This window comes from Emydura macquarii, unplaced genomic scaffold, assembly GCF_026122565.2.
Source record: "Emydura macquarii macquarii isolate MOO-44397 ecotype Brisbane River unplaced genomic scaffold, CSIRO-AGI_Emac_v2 contig_312, whole genome shotgun sequence".
NCBI lineage: Eukaryota > Metazoa > Chordata > Testudines > Chelidae > Emydura > Emydura macquarii.
In genome coordinates, this window is record NW_027130449.1 from 15,409 (window position 1) to 33,428 (window position 18,020).

At 45.8% G+C, this 18,020-nt stretch overlaps 1 protein-coding gene across 4 annotated transcripts in view; it reads left to right on the plus strand.

The window, feature by feature from the left end:
- Positions 1-18,020, plus strand: part of FEZ1 (fasciculation and elongation protein zeta 1) — a 117,436-nt gene that overhangs the window by 6,042 nt on the left and 93,374 nt on the right. For all 4 annotated transcript variants that reach the window (XM_067562460.1, XM_067562471.1, XM_067562453.1 and 1 more), the window contains exons 2-3: positions 3,791-4,145; positions 15,699-15,798. In XM_067562460.1, coding sequence (XP_067418561.1) covers positions 3,835-4,145; positions 15,699-15,798 — 411 coding nt within the window. In that variant the 5' untranslated portion in view covers positions 3,791-3,834. The remainder of the gene's footprint in view (positions 1-3,790; positions 4,146-15,698; positions 15,799-18,020) is intronic.

The following is an 18,020-nucleotide window of genomic DNA, read 5'->3' on the forward strand; positions in this document are numbered from 1 at the left end:
CTGTGGAGAATGGTGAAGACAGGGAAGGTGACCTGGAGTCGGGAGACTGGACCTTCTAAAGAAGGATAGGACCTGGAGAGGAAGTGACATGGACTTGTAAGGTGACCTGTGAAAAAAACTCCATTTGCTGCAGTCAGGAGGTGGGGGAGGCCCATAACTTGAAGGGGCTGGAGGGAGGTGATGGAATGGGATGCCATCTGGGGGTGGCAATGTCAGATTCCTGGCAGGGCACCCAGGCTGAAGGGAAGGAGATGAGGGAACAGGACAGCAAACCAACCCCATTTGTCGGAAGGTCAAGGACCTCGGCAGACCACAGGGCTTGAAAAATGTATCCATTACTGATTAGTCCAAGTATTCACCAGGCCAAAGAACACTGGTGCTCCAAGCCATGACTCCTACCTACTGGGTTTAGCCCATCTGGCCTGGAGATCTCATTCAGAAGCTGGCTGACCTCTGCCCCAATTAATGCCAGGCTAAGGTGATCTGGGGCCATAGGCACAATTTGGCTCTGTCCTGCATCCTTCTTCACTTGGAGTGTGGAAGCAGGGGGTCCCCTCTCCTCCCAGCAGCCGGGCAGTGGCATTGGACTCCTTCTGTTCCAGGACTGTCAGCAGGATCACTCCCCTTGAGCACAGAGGGGAGCTTTCCATGGAGGAAGAGGTGACAGCAGGGGCTCCCCAGCACTTACCCCATCAGCCAGGGTGTAACTCCTGGGGTGGGGGGCAAGACCCACGGCTCTCTCCTCCTGCCTCACACAGAGCCCTCTGCTGGGGTGGGCTTGGTGAGCCCCACCCCAGAGCAGTGGGTCTAGTTGTTAGCCCCCCATGGAGGTGCATGGGGCAATTCTCCTCTCAGAGCTAGTGTTTCAGGCTGGCTCCATACTCAGGCTGGAAGCTCTGCCTTGTTCCGTTATAATTGTGTCACATGTTAAAGCTCTTCTTTACAACCACATAGGCTGGAAATGTCCTTTTGAAAAAAAAAGGAAAGCTGATAATCTGAAGAAATCATATGACTCCAGGACCCCTAAGCATGAGCCTATATCTGCCTCACTCCAGCCCCCCCAAACATCAAATAAAACAATTAATGTTGCCCCTGGCATCCATCGCCAAACCAGATACCCATGTCACCCAGGCACACCTTGCCCAGCCCCTGTGACCCAACCCCAATCCACACACACCTTGCCTGCAGCATCCCTCCAGTGCAGGACCCCGTCTCATCTGCTGCCCATGACATCCCCACCAACATGTGCTTCTCCCTGCTCTAGGGAGAAGGGTCCCTGGGTGTGTGTGGAGGAGCACTACCCCCACCTGCTTCTAGGAACTCTGAGGAGAGCCCAGGCCACAGCATGGGGCATGGGGCACAACCATCTAAGAGAGCTCTTGTCCAAGCAGCTCCCCCTTCTCATTTCAAAGTTCTGGCCTGAATGTTTTATATGCATATAAATATTGAATGTGTAACTCAGGCCTTTCCTGGTTCCCCGGCTTCCAGACCCTTATACTCCCAGCTACAACCATCTGCTCCTCCTCTTTGCAAGGTGAAGTGAGAAATGGCCTATTGCCATTTGAAAGCTGCAGTTACTGGTGAGAGTCCATGAGCATATGCAAAAGGAACAAGACGGACATTCCATACACTGGTGCAGAAAGAAGTGGCCACATTTAGCTCCCAGACATAGACAGGAAGCAATACTACCACAGTACCTGCATCCAAACTCCACTCAAGCAAGCACCCTTCCCAGTGAAGATCAGAACAGTCTGTTGCAAAGAGCCATAAGGAGCCGATCTGCTCTCCACACTGGTGCTGCAAATACAGCGGTGGGATCCCATAAATGCATATCTGAGCAAACTTCGAAGGCCACTTTCAAAGTTTTTTGAATTTACAAACGCTAAAGGGAATGAATAGAGTTGAGTTAAGCCACTTTTTAAAAAGCTCTTCTACCAGCTCTGGTTCTAAATGAAAGTGGGCAGCACTGCATATAGCTAATGCAGGGTTGCCCTGCCTTATTCAATGTAAAAAATATAAGTTTTCTTCCAGGTCACTGATAAAAACGTTACATACTAAAGACTACACACCAGTCCCTGCAGGACCCCACTGGAAACACACCTGCTTGATGATGATTCTTCATTTACAATAGCTTTTTGAGAGCTATCAGCTAGTCAGTTATTAAACTATTTAATGTGTACCATATTAATTTGATATCATTCTCGTTTTTTAATCAAAATATCATGCAGTACCATGTTAAATGCCTTACAGAAGTATAAGCACATTATGTCGTCAACACTATTACCTTTATCAATCAAATTTATAACCTCATCAAAAAAAGATGTCAGGTTAGTTTGACAGACTCTATTTTCCATAAATACATGTTGATTTGCATTGATTACATGACCCTCCTTTAATTCTTTATGAATGGAATCCCATATCAGCTGCTCCATTATCTTGCCCGGCTGACAGGCCTGTATTACCCAAGTCACCCATTTACCGTTTTTAAAAATTGGCACAACATTAGCTTTTTTCCAGTCTTCTGGACCTTGCCCAGTGCTCCAAAACTTATTGAAAATCAAAGTTAATGGTCCAGTGAACTCCTCAGACAGCTCTTTTAAAACTCTTGGATGCAAGTTTTCTGGACCTGATGATTTAAAAATGCTTAACTTTGGTAGCTGCTGTTTAACAGCCTCCAGAGATATGAGTTGTGTGGAAAGAGAGTTATCATCACCAAATGATGAGACTATATCATGTTTTTAAATACAGAACAGAAATATTTATTGAACACTTCTGCCTTTTCCGTATTCTTATTCTTCTACCATTTCCAGTTAATAATAGACCAATACCATTGCCAGGATTCATTTAGTTTCTAATATATTTTAAAAAGCTCCTTCTTACTGTCCTCAGCTCTGCTGGCTGTATATTTCTCATTGTGTCCCTTTGCTTCCCTTATCAATTTGCTACAATTCCTAACTTCTGATTTATATTCATTACTATCAACTTCCCCTTTCTTCCTTTTGTTATATATTATTTTTCAGTGTTTTATAGCTGCCTTCCTTTCCCCCTTAAATCAGGTCTGTTTTTAACCAACACAGCCTTCTTCCTCGTTTGTGGGATTGTGGCTTTTGGAGCATCTGATAAGGTGTTCTGAAATGATTCATAATTATCATTTACATTTTTCTGAGTAAAATGTTCTCTCAATGCAGATTTTGAAGGAATGTCAGTATTAATTATGGTTGGGATTTTCAAAAGCACCCTAGTAATTTAGGAGCACAAGTGCTTTTGAACATCCCACCCTATGTTAACTAGAGCTATAGTACTGAGTCTGCCAAAGTTAGCAAAAATTTCTAATATGTACTCATGAAAAAAAATTAAAATGTTTATATCTTAGCTGTATTTTAGTTTTTAGCAAGCAATGCATAGGCCTGTTTCTCATATAGAGCAGCCTGCCTGAAAAAAATCAGTTTGTGAAATTCAGTTGTTTTTGAGTTGTGTAATGTATGTTAAAATTTACTTAAAAATAGTAATTTTTAAAAATCTTTCCATAATAAAAACCTGTCGAAACTGATTTTGCTCAGACTTCCCAAAAATAATCAATCTCTCGCTAAGATCAAACATGGAAAATGTCAGGCCAAAAATGTAATTTTCAGAAGGCTATGAGCAACTGTTTGTAGGTTGTAATGAAAAATCTCGATATGACCTTCAATGTAGGCCGGGCTACTCCTCCCACAGTAATGCACCGAAGCTTGCAGAAACAGAGAGTGTATGTATACAGGATACTAAGTCACGGATGTACTTTTTGTTCCAGATAATCTGACTTGAAGAAGTCTATTTCACTTTAGCCAGTCCAAAATGGAAGCCCCACTGGTGAGTCTGGATGAGGAATTTGAGGATCTGAGACCCTGCTTCTCCGATGACAGAGAAGAAAAACCCCATTGTTTCTATGGCTCCTCCCCTCAGCATCTGGAAGATCCCTCCCTTTCTGAGCTTGAGAACTTCTCCTCTGAGATTATCAGCTTCAAGTCGATGGAAGACTTGGTGAATGAATTTGATGAGAAGCTCAATGTCTGCTTTCGGAATTACAATGCCAAAACCGAGAACCTGGCTCCTGTAAAAAATCACCTCCAGATACAAGAGGAGGAAGAGCATCTTCAGGATGAGAAGTAAGCAGACTAGACATTCTAATAATAATTTAACCAAGGAGGCTTTAATTCAGTGGTTCCCAACCTTTTTGGCTGGAGGGCCCCAGATATCATTTTTAGAACCCTGAAGGGCCACCAGTCTCTGCCAGCAGCCCCCCCACCACTGCAGCCAGACGGAAGGAATTCAGGGAGGAGGCTGCCTCCCTCCTTGCTGATCTCCAGTTCCCCTGGCTGCAGTAGGGAAACCTGTAGCCCCGTGGGCTCCACCTGGGTCCCTAGGCAGCGGCTCCCTTCTGCAGCCAGGGGGACGGAAGATCCATGGGCCCCTCCCTCTTGCTCCAGCAGGGACCCCAGCGCATAGGGACCAGGCAGAGCGCTTTGCTTTCTGCTGGAGCTGGGGGAAGGGAATGCTGATCTCCCCTCCTTCTGGCTCCAGCAGGGACCCCAGCGCCTAGGGACCCAGGCGGAGTGCTTTGCCGTGCTCCCTGCTACAGCCAGGGGGAGAGGAGCACTGATCTCCCATTCTCTTAGCTGCAGCAAAGACCCTGCACCGGTCTTTTAGCTCCACAGCAACACACTCTGCCTGGATCCTTAGGAAGCAGCTTCCTATGCAGCCAGCGGGAGGGGAGCGGCGGTTCCACTTTGAAAGTCCATGGCAGGCCATGGATTGGGAACCACTGCTTTAATTTATTTTAAGGCAATGAGCTCATAAAGCTGGTCAAAAAGGAAAAATAAAAATGAAGAAAAAATTGACAGTTTTGGAGATGTTTTCATTGTGCAGATTTTCCAGTCTTCTTGTTGGCAGCTTTTCAAAATTTTCCTGGCATTTTTAAATAAGTCTTTGTCAAAAACATTATGGAAATGCTTCTTGACACTTGTTTTCAGTAAACAAAAACATCTGGTTACCATTTTGATAAAGGTTTTGATACGTTTTTTGATAAAAACAGTTAATAAAGAAGTCATGAAAATGTCTGTGAAAAATTTGAATAAGCAAATAGTTCTTTGCAAAATATTTTGCTTTGGAAAAAAGCCATTTTTAATATTTAGTTTTGAAAAAAATGTGGACTGTCTGTACTCATGATAAGATAATGCCAAGACGTCTAGGTCACCAGTGAGGCTTAACTCTATTTGGAGTTGGGGCACATACTACCATGCCTCTGCTCCATTCTTATGACTAAGAACTTCTGCCGTGAGATACACATTTTTCAGTGGTGGCCATTATGCCAGGTAGAGTGAAGTACAGACAGGCTTGCATATTCTGTCCTTCAGAAACACAATGCTTTGGCTTTATTTGTGCAGAGTCACCCAACAGAGCGCTTCCCACAAATTGGATGGAACAGATTGGTTGCGGGCGTGGGAGGCAGAAAGGCTGTGAAGTAAATGATATTTAAAACTGAAATTAAAATTTGGGCTTGTCAACTTTAAACTTGTCTCTTCAATGCTAAAGAGGTTGGAGTGGTTGGGGAGGGGCAGGTTTTTCTAGGACTTGGAAATGGATACCAAACAAATTGACTTGTATAAAGAATGATCCATGTTTCCATGAGCAAGACATTCAGATCATAGAGCAGAATGTGATGAAAGGCAAGAAGGGAGTAGAAAGATGAGGAGGAACAAAGAGGCACCATCATTAAATCAGCGCATTGGAGGGCACTGTATTTGGCAACAACCCCTAGGAGAGCTGTCTCTGTTTTGAACCGGGGAGCTGTGTCTGAAAGCTGCTCGAAGGACCAGCTCTGTTCGCTTAGAAGTTGCCACAGACTTGTAAGTCATTTGAAAAGAACAAAGAGCTGCCTGGGGTAGCATGGGTTACTGAGACCAATGGAATGCAAGAACTGGATGGCCAGTGGATGTTTCAGCCCCAGTATCTAAGGACTTGTCTAAACACAAAACTGCAGTGCTAGACCCCTAATGTGCATGCAGTTATACAGGGGTGCCATTTCAGATTTTGGTAGGAGTGGGCAGCTTTAATTGTGATTCCAGGGGCTACTTTGTCACCTGAAAACTCTAGCACTTCAACCAAAACCACACTGTTTCAGGTAAAATAAAAACAGATTTACTAACTACAGAAAGATAGATTTTAAGTGATTATAAGTAGCAGGCATAGAGACCAAAGATTGTTACATAAGAAGTAAAGATAAATTTGTGTCTAAATTCTGCTGACTAAGCAAGACTTGAATCAAACAGTCGCTCACCCTAACAGATGTTACAGGCAGCTCACTGTTCTCAATACACAGGCTAGATTCCCTTCCCAGCCTGGAATCAATCTCCCCAGATCAAAGTCTTTGTCTTCCAGACTGTCTGCCAGGTCTTAAGATGGGGAAGGAGAGAGGCCAAGTGATGATCATAGAATCATAGAAGATTAGGATTGGAAGGGACCTCAGGAGGTATCTAGTTCAACCCCCTGCTCAAAGCACGATCAACCCCAACAAAATCATCCCAGCCAGGGCTTTGTCAAGCCACATGTTAAAAACTCCATGGAGATTTCATCACCTCCCTAGGTAACCCATTCCAGTGCTTCACCACCCTCCTAGTGAAAAAGTGTTTCCTAATATCCAACCTAGCCCACCCCCACTGCAACTTGAGACCACTGCTCCTTGTTCTGTCATCTGCCACCACTGAGAACAGTGTTCCATCTTCTTAGGAACCTCCCTTCAGATAGTTGAAGGTTGCTATCAATTCCCCCTTCACTCTTCTCTTCTGCAGACTAAATAAACCCAGTTCCCTCAGCCTCTCCTTGTTTGTTAAAGGAGCCTGAGGATTTAGGTGAAGTTCCCATCTAATTCCTATAGACTTTGGGATCCTAATTCCCTTAGTCTCCTTTAAAATCCAAGCCGGCATGTCTAAACTTGTGTTAAGATGCCTGACTTTAAGATACCTGCTTCTGTTTCTGAAAACTTGGCCTCCGGAAGCTCCACTGCAGGAAATACTTTGTTTAGATGATTCCGTTCATCAGAAGCATTCTGTGAAGGGCAAATTGTCTGGTTTATGCTCTTGTGCTTGTCGCTGAGCAGTGCCGCATAGCAGGAAGAGGTTCTTTCAGCACTTGCACTGTGGACTGGCACAGAAAGATAAACTGTATTAGTGAAAGCAGTGGCTCCCGGCCCATGGCCCAAAAGTGGCTCGCGGGGTCTTTCAGAATGGCCCACGGCTCCCTTCCCACTGGCTGCAGAAGGGAGCCACTGCCTAAGTACCCAGGAGGAGTGCGTTGCTGGTGCCGGCTCCTTGCTGCAGCCAAGGGCATGGGAAATCACCACTCCCCTCCCCTGGGCTCTAGCAGGGAGCGCGGCAAAGTGCTCTACCTGGGTGCCTAGGCACTGGGTCCCTGCTGGAGCCAGAGGGAGGGGAGCACTGATCTCTCATCCCCCTGGCTGCAGAAGGCAGCTGCTGCCTAGGGACCCAGCTAGAGCCCACGGTTTCCCTGTTGCAGCCAGGTGGACAGGAGACCCTCCTCGCTGAAATCCTTCCCGCTGGCTGCAGTGGACGGGAGGGGGCTGCTGGTGGAGACTGGTGGCCCTTCAGGGTTGTAAAAATTATATTTGTGGCACTCGAGCCAGAAAGGTTTTGAACCACTGAGTTAAAGGCACACCATTGCTTCCATCTGGAAGGTTTTTTGACTTACTATTGCTCCAAGTAACACGAAAGCTAGAACTCTGGTTTTCACTTTGTTTATGCAGGTCCATTTGAGAGCACTTTGTACACAGTCTGTGCATTTTTAAGAGCACAGGAGCTTCCAGACTGGATGAGATCCCAGGTCCCTCTAGCCTAGAGTCCTGTCTCTAACAGTAACCAGCACCAGCAGAGGAGGGTGTGAGAAGCAGTAGGCGGATGTGGGTTAATCTCCCCCCCACATTAGGTCTCTTCCTAGTCTCTAGTAGTTCAAGACTGGCTGAAGCCCTGATGCAGAAGGTTTAATATTTCTTTCCAAAAGTTTTGTCATCATTCTGGTGGAAACGAACTGCTGGTGGGTGATTTCTTGGATCTCTTTGTTGGTGATGAAGTCTTTCCAGCCAATGCCCAGAATCTTCGTAGGCACTGATTTTTTGAAGGAATCTAGTTTTTTGTCTAGTGTTTTAGCAGATCTCCAGATCTCACAGTCATACGTTAACACCAAGACAAAAAACACGCAAAACAAAATGAAACAACAGAATGCACAGGGGATGCAGTGTCCTTTCCTGACCCCTGCAGGCTGAAGGCCTGAAGCATGAGATTTTATTACAGAATCATAGAATCATAGAGTTGGAAGGGACCTCAGGAGGTCATCTAGTCCAACCCCCTGCTCAGAGCAGGACTAACCTCAGCTAAATAATCTCAGCGAGGGTTTTGTCAAGCCACAGCTTAAAAACCTCTAAAGATGGAGATTCCACCACCTCCCTAGGTAACCCATTCCAGTGCTTCACCACCCTCCTAGTGAAAAATGTTTTCCTAATGTCCAACCTAGACGTCCCCCACTGCAACTTGAGACCATTGCTCCTTGTTCTGTCATCTGCCACCACTGAGAACAGCCTAGCTCCATCCTCCCTGGAACCCCCTTTCAGGTAGTTAAAGGCTTCTATCAAATCCCCCTCATTCTTCTCTTCTGTAGACTGAACAAGCCTAGTTCCTTCAGTCTCTCCTCATAAGTCTTGTGCTCCAGCCCCCTAACCATTTTTGTTGCCCTCCGCTGGACTCTCTCCAACTTCTCCACATCCTTGTTGTAGTGGGAGACCCAAAACTGGACACAATACTCCAAATGCAGCCTCACCAATGCCGAATAGAGGGGAATAATCACTTCCCGTGATCTGCTGACAATGCTCCTACTAATGCAGCCCAATATGCTATTAGCCTTCTTGGCAACCAGGGCACACTGCTGGCTCATATCCAACTTCTTATCCACTGTAACCCCCAGGTCCTTTTCTGCAGAACTGCTGCCTAGCTTGTCGGTCCCCAGACTGTAGCTGTGCATGGGATTCTTCCGTCCTAGGTGCAGGACTCTGCACTTGTCTTTGTTGAACCTCATCAGATTTCTTTTGGCCCAATCCTCCAGTTTGTTTAGGTCCTTCTGTATCAACATAAGACATTCTCTTATCAACATAAGACATAAGCTGAAAGGGACCCGCAGCGCTATTGAGCCCTGCCCCCATCAGCACGGGTAGCCCCATGAGACAACACCTATATATTTGTGCAGCTCTCTTTTAAATCTAATTAAGTTGTTTGCCCCACAACTATTGGGAGGCTGGCCAGAACCTCTCTTCTCTGATGGCTAGAAACTTTCTTCTAATTTCCATTCTGAATTTGTTTGTGGCTAGTTTAACCCATTTATTCTTGTGCCAACATTGTCCTTTAGCTTAAATAGCTCTTCACTCTCCTCGGTGTTTACCCCTGATGTATTTATAGAGCACTTTCATATCCTCTCTCAGCCTTCATTTTGCAAGACTAAACAAGTCAAACTCTTCCAGTCTCCTCTCTTAAGATAGGCTCTCCATTCGCCTGATCATCCCAGCAGGTGTTCTCTCCACCTCTTCTAGTTTCAATTAGTCTTTCTTGAACATAGGTCACTAGAATTGTACACCGTATTCCAAATGAGATCTTACCATTGTCTTGTACAGTGCCATTAATGCTTCTCTATCTTGCTGGAAATGCCTCACCTGATACATCCTAGGATTGCAGTTGCCTTTTTTTGCACCTATTGAATTTCCAGGGAGGAGAGGGGGAGGCACAAGCCTGTCCCTATCTAAAGGCCCCTCCCCCAGTTCCTTTTTTGCAATTGTATGACATTGGTGGCTCATCATCATCCTGTCATTGACCAACACACACCCGGGTATCTTTCCTCCTCTGTTATTTCCTACTGATGAGCCCCCAGCTTGTAGCAGAAATTGTTATTGTTAGTGCACGACATTGCATTTTGGACTATTGAATTTCATCCCATTTCTGTTACGCCACTTTTCAAGATCATGCAAATCTTCCTATATAATATTCCGCTCCTCCTCTGTATTAATGAGGCCTCCCACCCTTATATCATCAGCAAATTCCATTTGTGCACACCTACTTTTTGTGTTAAGATCATTCATAAAAATATTGAATAATATTGGTCCCAACACTGATCCCTGAGGAACTCCACTAGTAAACTCCCTCCAGTCCAAGAGTTCAACTTTCAGAACAACCCGTTGCATTCTCCCTTTTAACCAGTTACTTATCTGTTGTAGTAGAAGGAGAGAGCCTGAGACATGAGGCCTGGTAGAATGAGGCCTAAGGCCTAAATTAAAGTCAGGCCCTGCTGCTATAAAGCAAAGTTAGCAAGAGTTAGGCTATGAGCAAAAATTAGGCACTGTTAAAAACCATGCCTACGTGCACCTTCTCTGTCCGGAACATGAACTTGGCAAGACCAGGGCTAGTGTTAGAAAAAACACAAATGCTCCTCCTAAGAAGTGCTAGGCACAGGATACTTGCATAAATATATCCCAGCAAGGTAGAACCAGAACACCATGTTACAAAGTTATGGTATAAACACACTTCCCAAAGAAGATACAGGGACACCATGATCCCTCTGAAAGATACGGTCAGGATGACAGGGGGATGGATAAAAATCTTTTGATTGAACCAACATGTACAACGTAAAGGGTGCTAACTAACCACATCAGAGGGGCAGTATATAACTTGTTTGTATCAATGTATAAAAAAGAGGTCACAGAGAAGGTGTCTTTGTCCTGTTTAGCAGAGAGCGGAAAGTTCCACCGCTACTGAGTTGAATCCATTGTCGTGGGCATACATGTTCTAGTGTAACTGTAAATATTGATCCGGGGAGCTAGTACCATGCTTTGTCGGCAATAAACCTGACTGAGTGCCTTCACTACTGATCCAAGTCTGTGGTCCTCTTAGGCAGCGCGATTGAGGTCTGCTATAGCAGCTACCTGTGCAGAGCTAGTGCGGCACACAAAGAGAACACACGCAGCCAACCACTGACAACATGCATCTGACCATGCTTGTACTAAACCCCGTCTTCTCTAATTTATCTAATAATTAACTAATAATACTATATAGACAATTACTCACAATTTTGTATACATGCATTTGATTTTTACTTCTAAGTGTAGTACTTTCATAGACTCTCATAGGCTCATAGAAGATTAGGACTAAGGGACCTCAGGGGGTCATCTGGTCCAACCCCTTGCTCAAAGCAGGACCAGCCGCAACTGAATCATCCCAGCCTGGGCTTTGTCAAGCCACACCTTAAAAACCTCTAAGGATGGAGATTCCACCATCTCTCTAGGTAACCCATTCCAGTGCTTCACCACCCTCCTAGTGAAAAACTTTTTCCTAATGTCCAACGTAGACCTCCCCCACTGCAACTTGAGACCATTGCTCCTTGTTCTGTCATCTGCCACCACTGAGAACAGCCTAACTCCATCCTCCCTGGAACCCCCTTTCAGGTAGTTAAAGGTTGCTTTCAAATCCCCCCTCACTCTTCTCTTCTAAACTAAACATGCCTAGTTCCCTCAGCCTCTCCTCATAAGTCATGTGCTCCAGCCCCCTAATCATATTTGTTGCCCTCCGCTGGACTCTCTCCAACTTCTCCACATCCTTTCTGTAGTGGGAGACCCAAAACTGGACACAGTACTCCAAATGCGGCCTCACCAATGCTGAATAGAGGGGAATAATCACTTCCCTCCATCTGCTGGCAATGCTCCTGCTAATGTAGCCCAATATGATGTTAGCCTTCTTGGCAGTCAGGGCACACTGCTGACTCATATCCAGCTTCTTATCCACTGTAACCCCCAGGTCCTTTTCTGCAGAACTTTGCACTTGTCTATTGAATTTTATCTTGAGTATTTCAGATTCATTCTCTAATTTATCAAAATCATATTGCATTCTAATTCTGTTCTCCAGAGTGCTTCCCAAGCATGGTGTTATCCACAAATTTTATAACCATATTCTCTACCCCATTATCCAAAGATTAACGAAAATAGTGACTAGTACTGGACCCATGACAGACCCCTGTGTGGCACCACTAGATACATCCTCCCGGTTTCATAGTGAACCATTGAAAACTATTCCTTGAGTGTGGTCTTTCAACCAGTTGTGCACCCACCTTTTATTAATTTCACCTAGGCCACATTTCCATAATTTGCATGTGAAAATGTCATGTGGGATCGTTGCAATGTTGTTATAGACGTGTTGATCCCAGGACAGTAGAGAGACAAGGAAAGTGGGTTTTTTACCGGACAAAAATTCTGTTGGGGAAAGAGACAAGCTTTTGAACTTACACATAGCTCTTCAGGGCTTGGTGTTGGGACAGCACTGAATTGCTAAATTACTAAATATCTGTGGTTGACATAAGTCTGGTAAAGCTTGGTAAGCCTGAGTGCTAGAGGATTCCGGGAGCAAGGCCTCTTAGCACTAGACAGATTGCATGGAAAATCACTGAGAATACTGAATTTGCACTTGGCACTGACATAAGCCATGAATATTTAACCTGTGTATGTAGCTATGCTGATGTGAGAGACCAATGGTCATGGTCAGCCAATGGCCAGTTCGCCTAGTGTGTACACATGGAGGTGTGTAATGGTGAATCTGGAACTAACTGATCTCCGTCAACTGATCCCGTAGAACAGCATGACATCAGGTGCCCGAGTGAATGTTTGACAATATGTATATGTCAGCTGATCTCTGTAGCCCCCCCTAAATTAGGAAATATTCATGATATGCTAAAAAGATGCTAGCAGAGCATATTTTGGGGACACGACGCCTTTAAAAAAGGCATAAGTACTGGAAAATATCACATGCCACAGGCACCCCAATTAACATCTGAAGACGGACATTGAAACCAGAGGGTCTTGGGTTAGCCAACACCCTATTGCGAGGGACCATTAAACAGACCAGATACGAAGAAGAAGAAGAAAGAAAGAAGCAGTCTCTACCTAGAAGAGGTAGCTATACCTGCTTTGTTTGCCAGTCAGGATACTGTGTAGGGCCAGCATAGTTACTGAGGGTTTATGCTTTAGGAATCGAGGCTTATTAAGAAGAGTCATTGTATAGCCTTTTGCTGTCTGTGTGTGTTGCTTTCAAATAAATAGCTTTGCATTGAAGAAACTGAATCTGAATTTTCACTGGCGCTGATACTGTATGTTGTACCCCAACTGTGGGCGTGTGAATGTCCAGCTCTTCACTGGGAAAGGTACTCAGATTGTCACAGCTAAGTGCTGGTCTACACTACAGAGTTTTATCGACAAAAGCAGTGGGAGGCGAGAAGCTGGAGAAGCTGGCTTTAAAATCTCTGAATCTCTGACTGTTGTTTCAGAGCTGTTTTGAACAGAGCGTGCGGATAAAATTCTTTCCTTTAAGCAGGGCTGGCCCCACCTGGCAGCTATTAACAAATCCTTTCTACTTTCAGGGTTCTGGGATACACTGGCTTCCCTCACCTCTCGGTGGGAAATGGGGAGTGGAGGGGGCAGCCTGCTGGAAGCCCGCGCAAGCCTGTGGGGCAGCCGGGCTACTGCCAGGGAGCTGCCAGGAGAGCTGAGCCACCAGGATCTCAGCTTCCCACACGGCCCCTCTTAGGTCAGTGGAAGTTCTCCTGGTGAGGACCCGCACCCTGACCTAAAGAGGGGAGTTTGGACATCGGCTGTTGGCTGTCATTCTTGTGAATTCCATGGCTCCTCTGGAGAGCTGAGTGTCTGGACCTCGCGAGAGGCCTAGCAGGGGAGTAACATCAGTGGGAGGAGCATTTCAGTGTGTACACCTCCACTGTTTTGGTGACAAAAGGTGACTGTTGTCAATAAAACTCTGTAGTGTAGACCAGCCCTCAGAAAATTACCATTTATACATGCACAGTAGTGCTGGTTAAATGCTGCCCGTTAGTTTTCTGAACGTTCTAACTATGCGGTGCAGGTTCTCGTGCCTCAGTGAGCCTCCTGCATTTTGTGCATGCAGCACGTATAGAGCTAGATGTCCAGACAAGACACAGGCAAAAGAGACCCTCCTCTTTCCTCTTAAATTGCCTGTTGAAGTTGCTTGTCTGTCCTTATAGATATAGAGTCTAATTAAAAAAGGGCATGGTAAATCATTATCTGCTGGGGGGACGGGGTGACCTGTTGTGCTTTCAGTTTACATTTGTTTGCAGAAATAGGCCGTGTCTACATTTGCAGTTATGCCGGCAAAACTTTGTCGCTTTGAAGTGTGAAAAAAACACACCAGGAGACGCTCTCTGCTGACATAGCAGCTGCTGCTCGGTTAGGTGGCTTTATGATGTCGGTGGAAGAGCTCTTTCCCACCGACATAACGCGGCTACACTAGTGCTTATGCTGGCAAAACTTATATCTCTTGGGCGGGTGATTTTATTCACACCCCTGAACAACAGAGTTTTGCTGACATAACCGCGAGGGTAGACAAGGCCATAGACAGCAGGGAGGAGAGCCAGAATTCAAAGAACTGTCTGGGGATTGAGATACATCACTTCCTATCTCATCTCCCTTTGAGGATCAGTCCATGTCTCAATGTTGCTGGCCATCCAGAATATCTTGCAGTGAGGAACACATTGTTTCCCATTTTTTCCCTATCACAATCATCAGATTTTCATCGATTACTTCTGTCCCTGTGGCCATCATGATGCTAGTGGTGTTGATTCTGTTGCTTCAGTGCCTGTGACCTGGTGTCTGGCTGCAGCCATTTTGTTTGGTCTAAAGTGCTATTTTTTCTCATTCCTTTTTGAACAGACTGTAGCTCCCAAGTCGGTTTGACTAAAGAGAGCTCTCTCTAATAGTTTCACCTGTGCTGCGGGGTTCTTAAGACTTAAAAATCCTTTGTCAGTAGCTGATTTTTAGCTGGTTCTAGGGGGAGTGGAGTCAGAGATCGCATTAAATGCTGCAACTTGCGATGCTAGTATCATGCTGAATTTAGCTATTTAAATCATTGTTCTGAAGGAGCTGATTTTGCTGCTGCTTTGGTCATTCAGCCACAGAGACTGTAGTGGATGATGCTCTGGTATATCCATCTGCTTCATGGTCTTGTCTCTTCAATGTTGAAAAATTGGAACGGTTTCAGGAAAGAGCTATAAGAATAATTTGAGGTCTGGAAAACACGTGTTGTGAGAGCGTGAAGAATATTTAGTCTGTCCAAGAGAAGGCTAAGAGGTGACTTGATCACAGTCTACAAGTACCTACATGTGAAAGAGATTTCTGAGAGCAGAGGGCTCTTTAAAGTAGCCGACAAAGGCAGAACAAGGTCCAGTGGTTGGAAGTGGAAGCTAGACAAATTCAGACTAGAAATAAGACACAGTTCTTTTAACAGCGAGGATAATCAGCAATTGGTGTCTCAATCTCTGAAGTTTTCAGATCATGACTGGATGTCTTTCTCAAAAATATGCTATAGCTCAAACAGAAGTTATGGGCTTGATGCAGAAATTATGGGCTGAGGCTCTCTGGCCTGTGTGACAGAGGCGATCAGACTAAATGATCATAACTGTTCCTTCTGGCTTTAAAATCTCTGAATCTCTGACTGTTGTTTCAGAGCTGTTTTGAACAGAGCGTGCTGATAAAATTCTTTCCTTTAAGCAGGGCTGGCCCCGCCTGACAGCTATTAACAAATTCTTTCTACTTTCAGGGTTTGGGATGCTCTAACGGACAATTACATCCCATCGATCACTGAGGATTGGAGGGACCCCAATATCGAGGTGTTGAATGGCAATGTTTCTGACTCAGAGGTACTTCTGCAGACTCTATTTTTTGCATTACTTGTAAAAAAAAAACATTAACAGGTTCTGGGATACTGTTTGCAGCTTGATAAAGGAAGAATGTAAATACATAAAGTGGCATGATGGCTAGCAGCCATTCTGAGAAATAGGAATAATAGAATGTGAGAATGGAGCTCCTGCCAGAGTCTGGAACAGATTTCTCACAAACTGCATGCACTGAGGTCACCATCCCTGATAGCTGAAAACCATGTGGAACTTGAAATGAAACAGCCTGAGATTGAAAATGGGGGTTTTGTCAGCTAGGCTGTTGTTTGTTTGAGAGTGACACTGAGGATGTTTGTACCGCCTTCCCCCATGACACATTTAGAACAATGCAGAGCACCGACTTGCCAGCCAGTTACTGAACAATGCAGATAGTGATGGCTGATGTGTATGGCACGTGACAGAGCACTGCATGGAGCTCAGCTGGCTCAGTGTTTCCGAGCTCTTTGGAATGGCACTGAGCGGTCCGGGCTGCTGGAGTGCTGTTGTGTTCTACTGTTTCTAAACTGGTCAAAAAATGCAATTTTTATTCCACAGTGAATTTTGATATTTCAACATTTGTTTCTCTTTGGAATTAGAACCGAAAGCTAAAATACCAACAGTTTTCACAGAATGAAAAATTCCAAAGAGTTCGATTCCCCAGAATGGTCAGGATAGAAATGTGCACGTTTTTGATGGAAAGGTTTTGCCACAGTGACGTTTTGAACCAGAACAGACAATCTAAAAATGCCCGCTTTGAATTCCCTGTTCAGTGGTTAGGCTTAGAGGAAGGTGGGTTTGGGTGGACTCCAGACAAACACAGATGCTCGCACAGACAGCTAAGCTATAGAATGGCTAGTGGAGAGCCGGGGGTGGGGGTGGGGGCTAGAAAGGAGGGAGTAAGAGCAGGTGCAGGAAATGTGGGTCGGGGGAAGTAGCTGCACACCCTTGCCTTTCAAGGGTGCACTTCACAGTGGTGATAAGGCAGCTAGAGGTGGCTTCCTGCAACCACTGTGGGGAAGGGGGGAGCTCCCATGTTAGCAGGCGGGGACCAGAATCATATGGAGCCACCTTTGCAGAAGGCACCCAGAGGTGCTGGCGGGGGCAGCAGGGGACCTACCCCTGAGCTGCCAAGTACTTGTCACTCACTGCAAAATGGGGTGGATTCCCATCTCCTTGGCCTTATCCTCCCATTCATGGTGCAGTCTCCAAGACTCCACCTTGGTTCCTCTCCACATAGTGGGACCAGGCAAGGCTGCCTCTGCACTCAATAAGGGACAGAGCCAGGGAGGTGATCTGTGGGACTGGGGGAGGGAGGCTCGTATGGGTGAGTATGAGGCAGAAGCCAGACCCCTGGAACAGCCGCAGGTGCCTGTGGCTGCTCACGAGGACCCAGAAGGAGAGGGAGCTCCTCCATTGCCATCTCATGGAGCATTGCTTTAGATGCAGGGATGAGGCCACAGACCATCTCCAGAGCCAAGTTGCAATAGCAGGGACCCATCCTGCACCTGTGATGAGGAGGAGGAAACTTCTATTCCTTCTTGTGTTTGTGCAGCAGGAAGAGGGTTAACAGGTTGGGGGTCGTTTTAATTAAAATGTTTAAACCCAAATGCCCCTCCCCCCAAAAAACCCCTGTTGCTCTCAAAGCATATTGTTTGATTCCTGTTCTTAGTGAGGGTCTCTGTTCTGTGATTTGGGACACCGTGCATGCATGCCCTCTCCAACCTCCAGCACAGCACCTGCCCCAGGCAGGCGGGAGGGCCTCTCTCTGCGCTGAAGCATGATGGCTCCCAAATGCAAGTGAGTGTTGTAGACGGACACACACACCACAACAGCTGTGCCTCTTGGCTCCTCCGGTCTCCTACTGTCCTACCCCCCTTCTGGACTGAGGTGCCTCTCTGTGGCGTTCAACCAATTCAGAATAATGTCTCATGTCAAACAAACCTACTTTAAACCTTGAGAACTTGTACTAAAGCAGAGAGATTTTATGGAGGGCTCCCACTATTGATTTGTGGGCTAGGGCAGAGTAAATACATAGGTGATGCACACCCTTCACACTTAGATCAGCCCTCCCCCCACATACACCCCTAGGCTGCATCTTCTAGACTGAAACGAGTAGCAGCCCCACAGTGGGAGAGGTTCTGAAAATCCCCTGTGGCAGGTAGGTTATGGAATGATTTGTACCGTATGCCTGGCCATGGGCAGTGTGA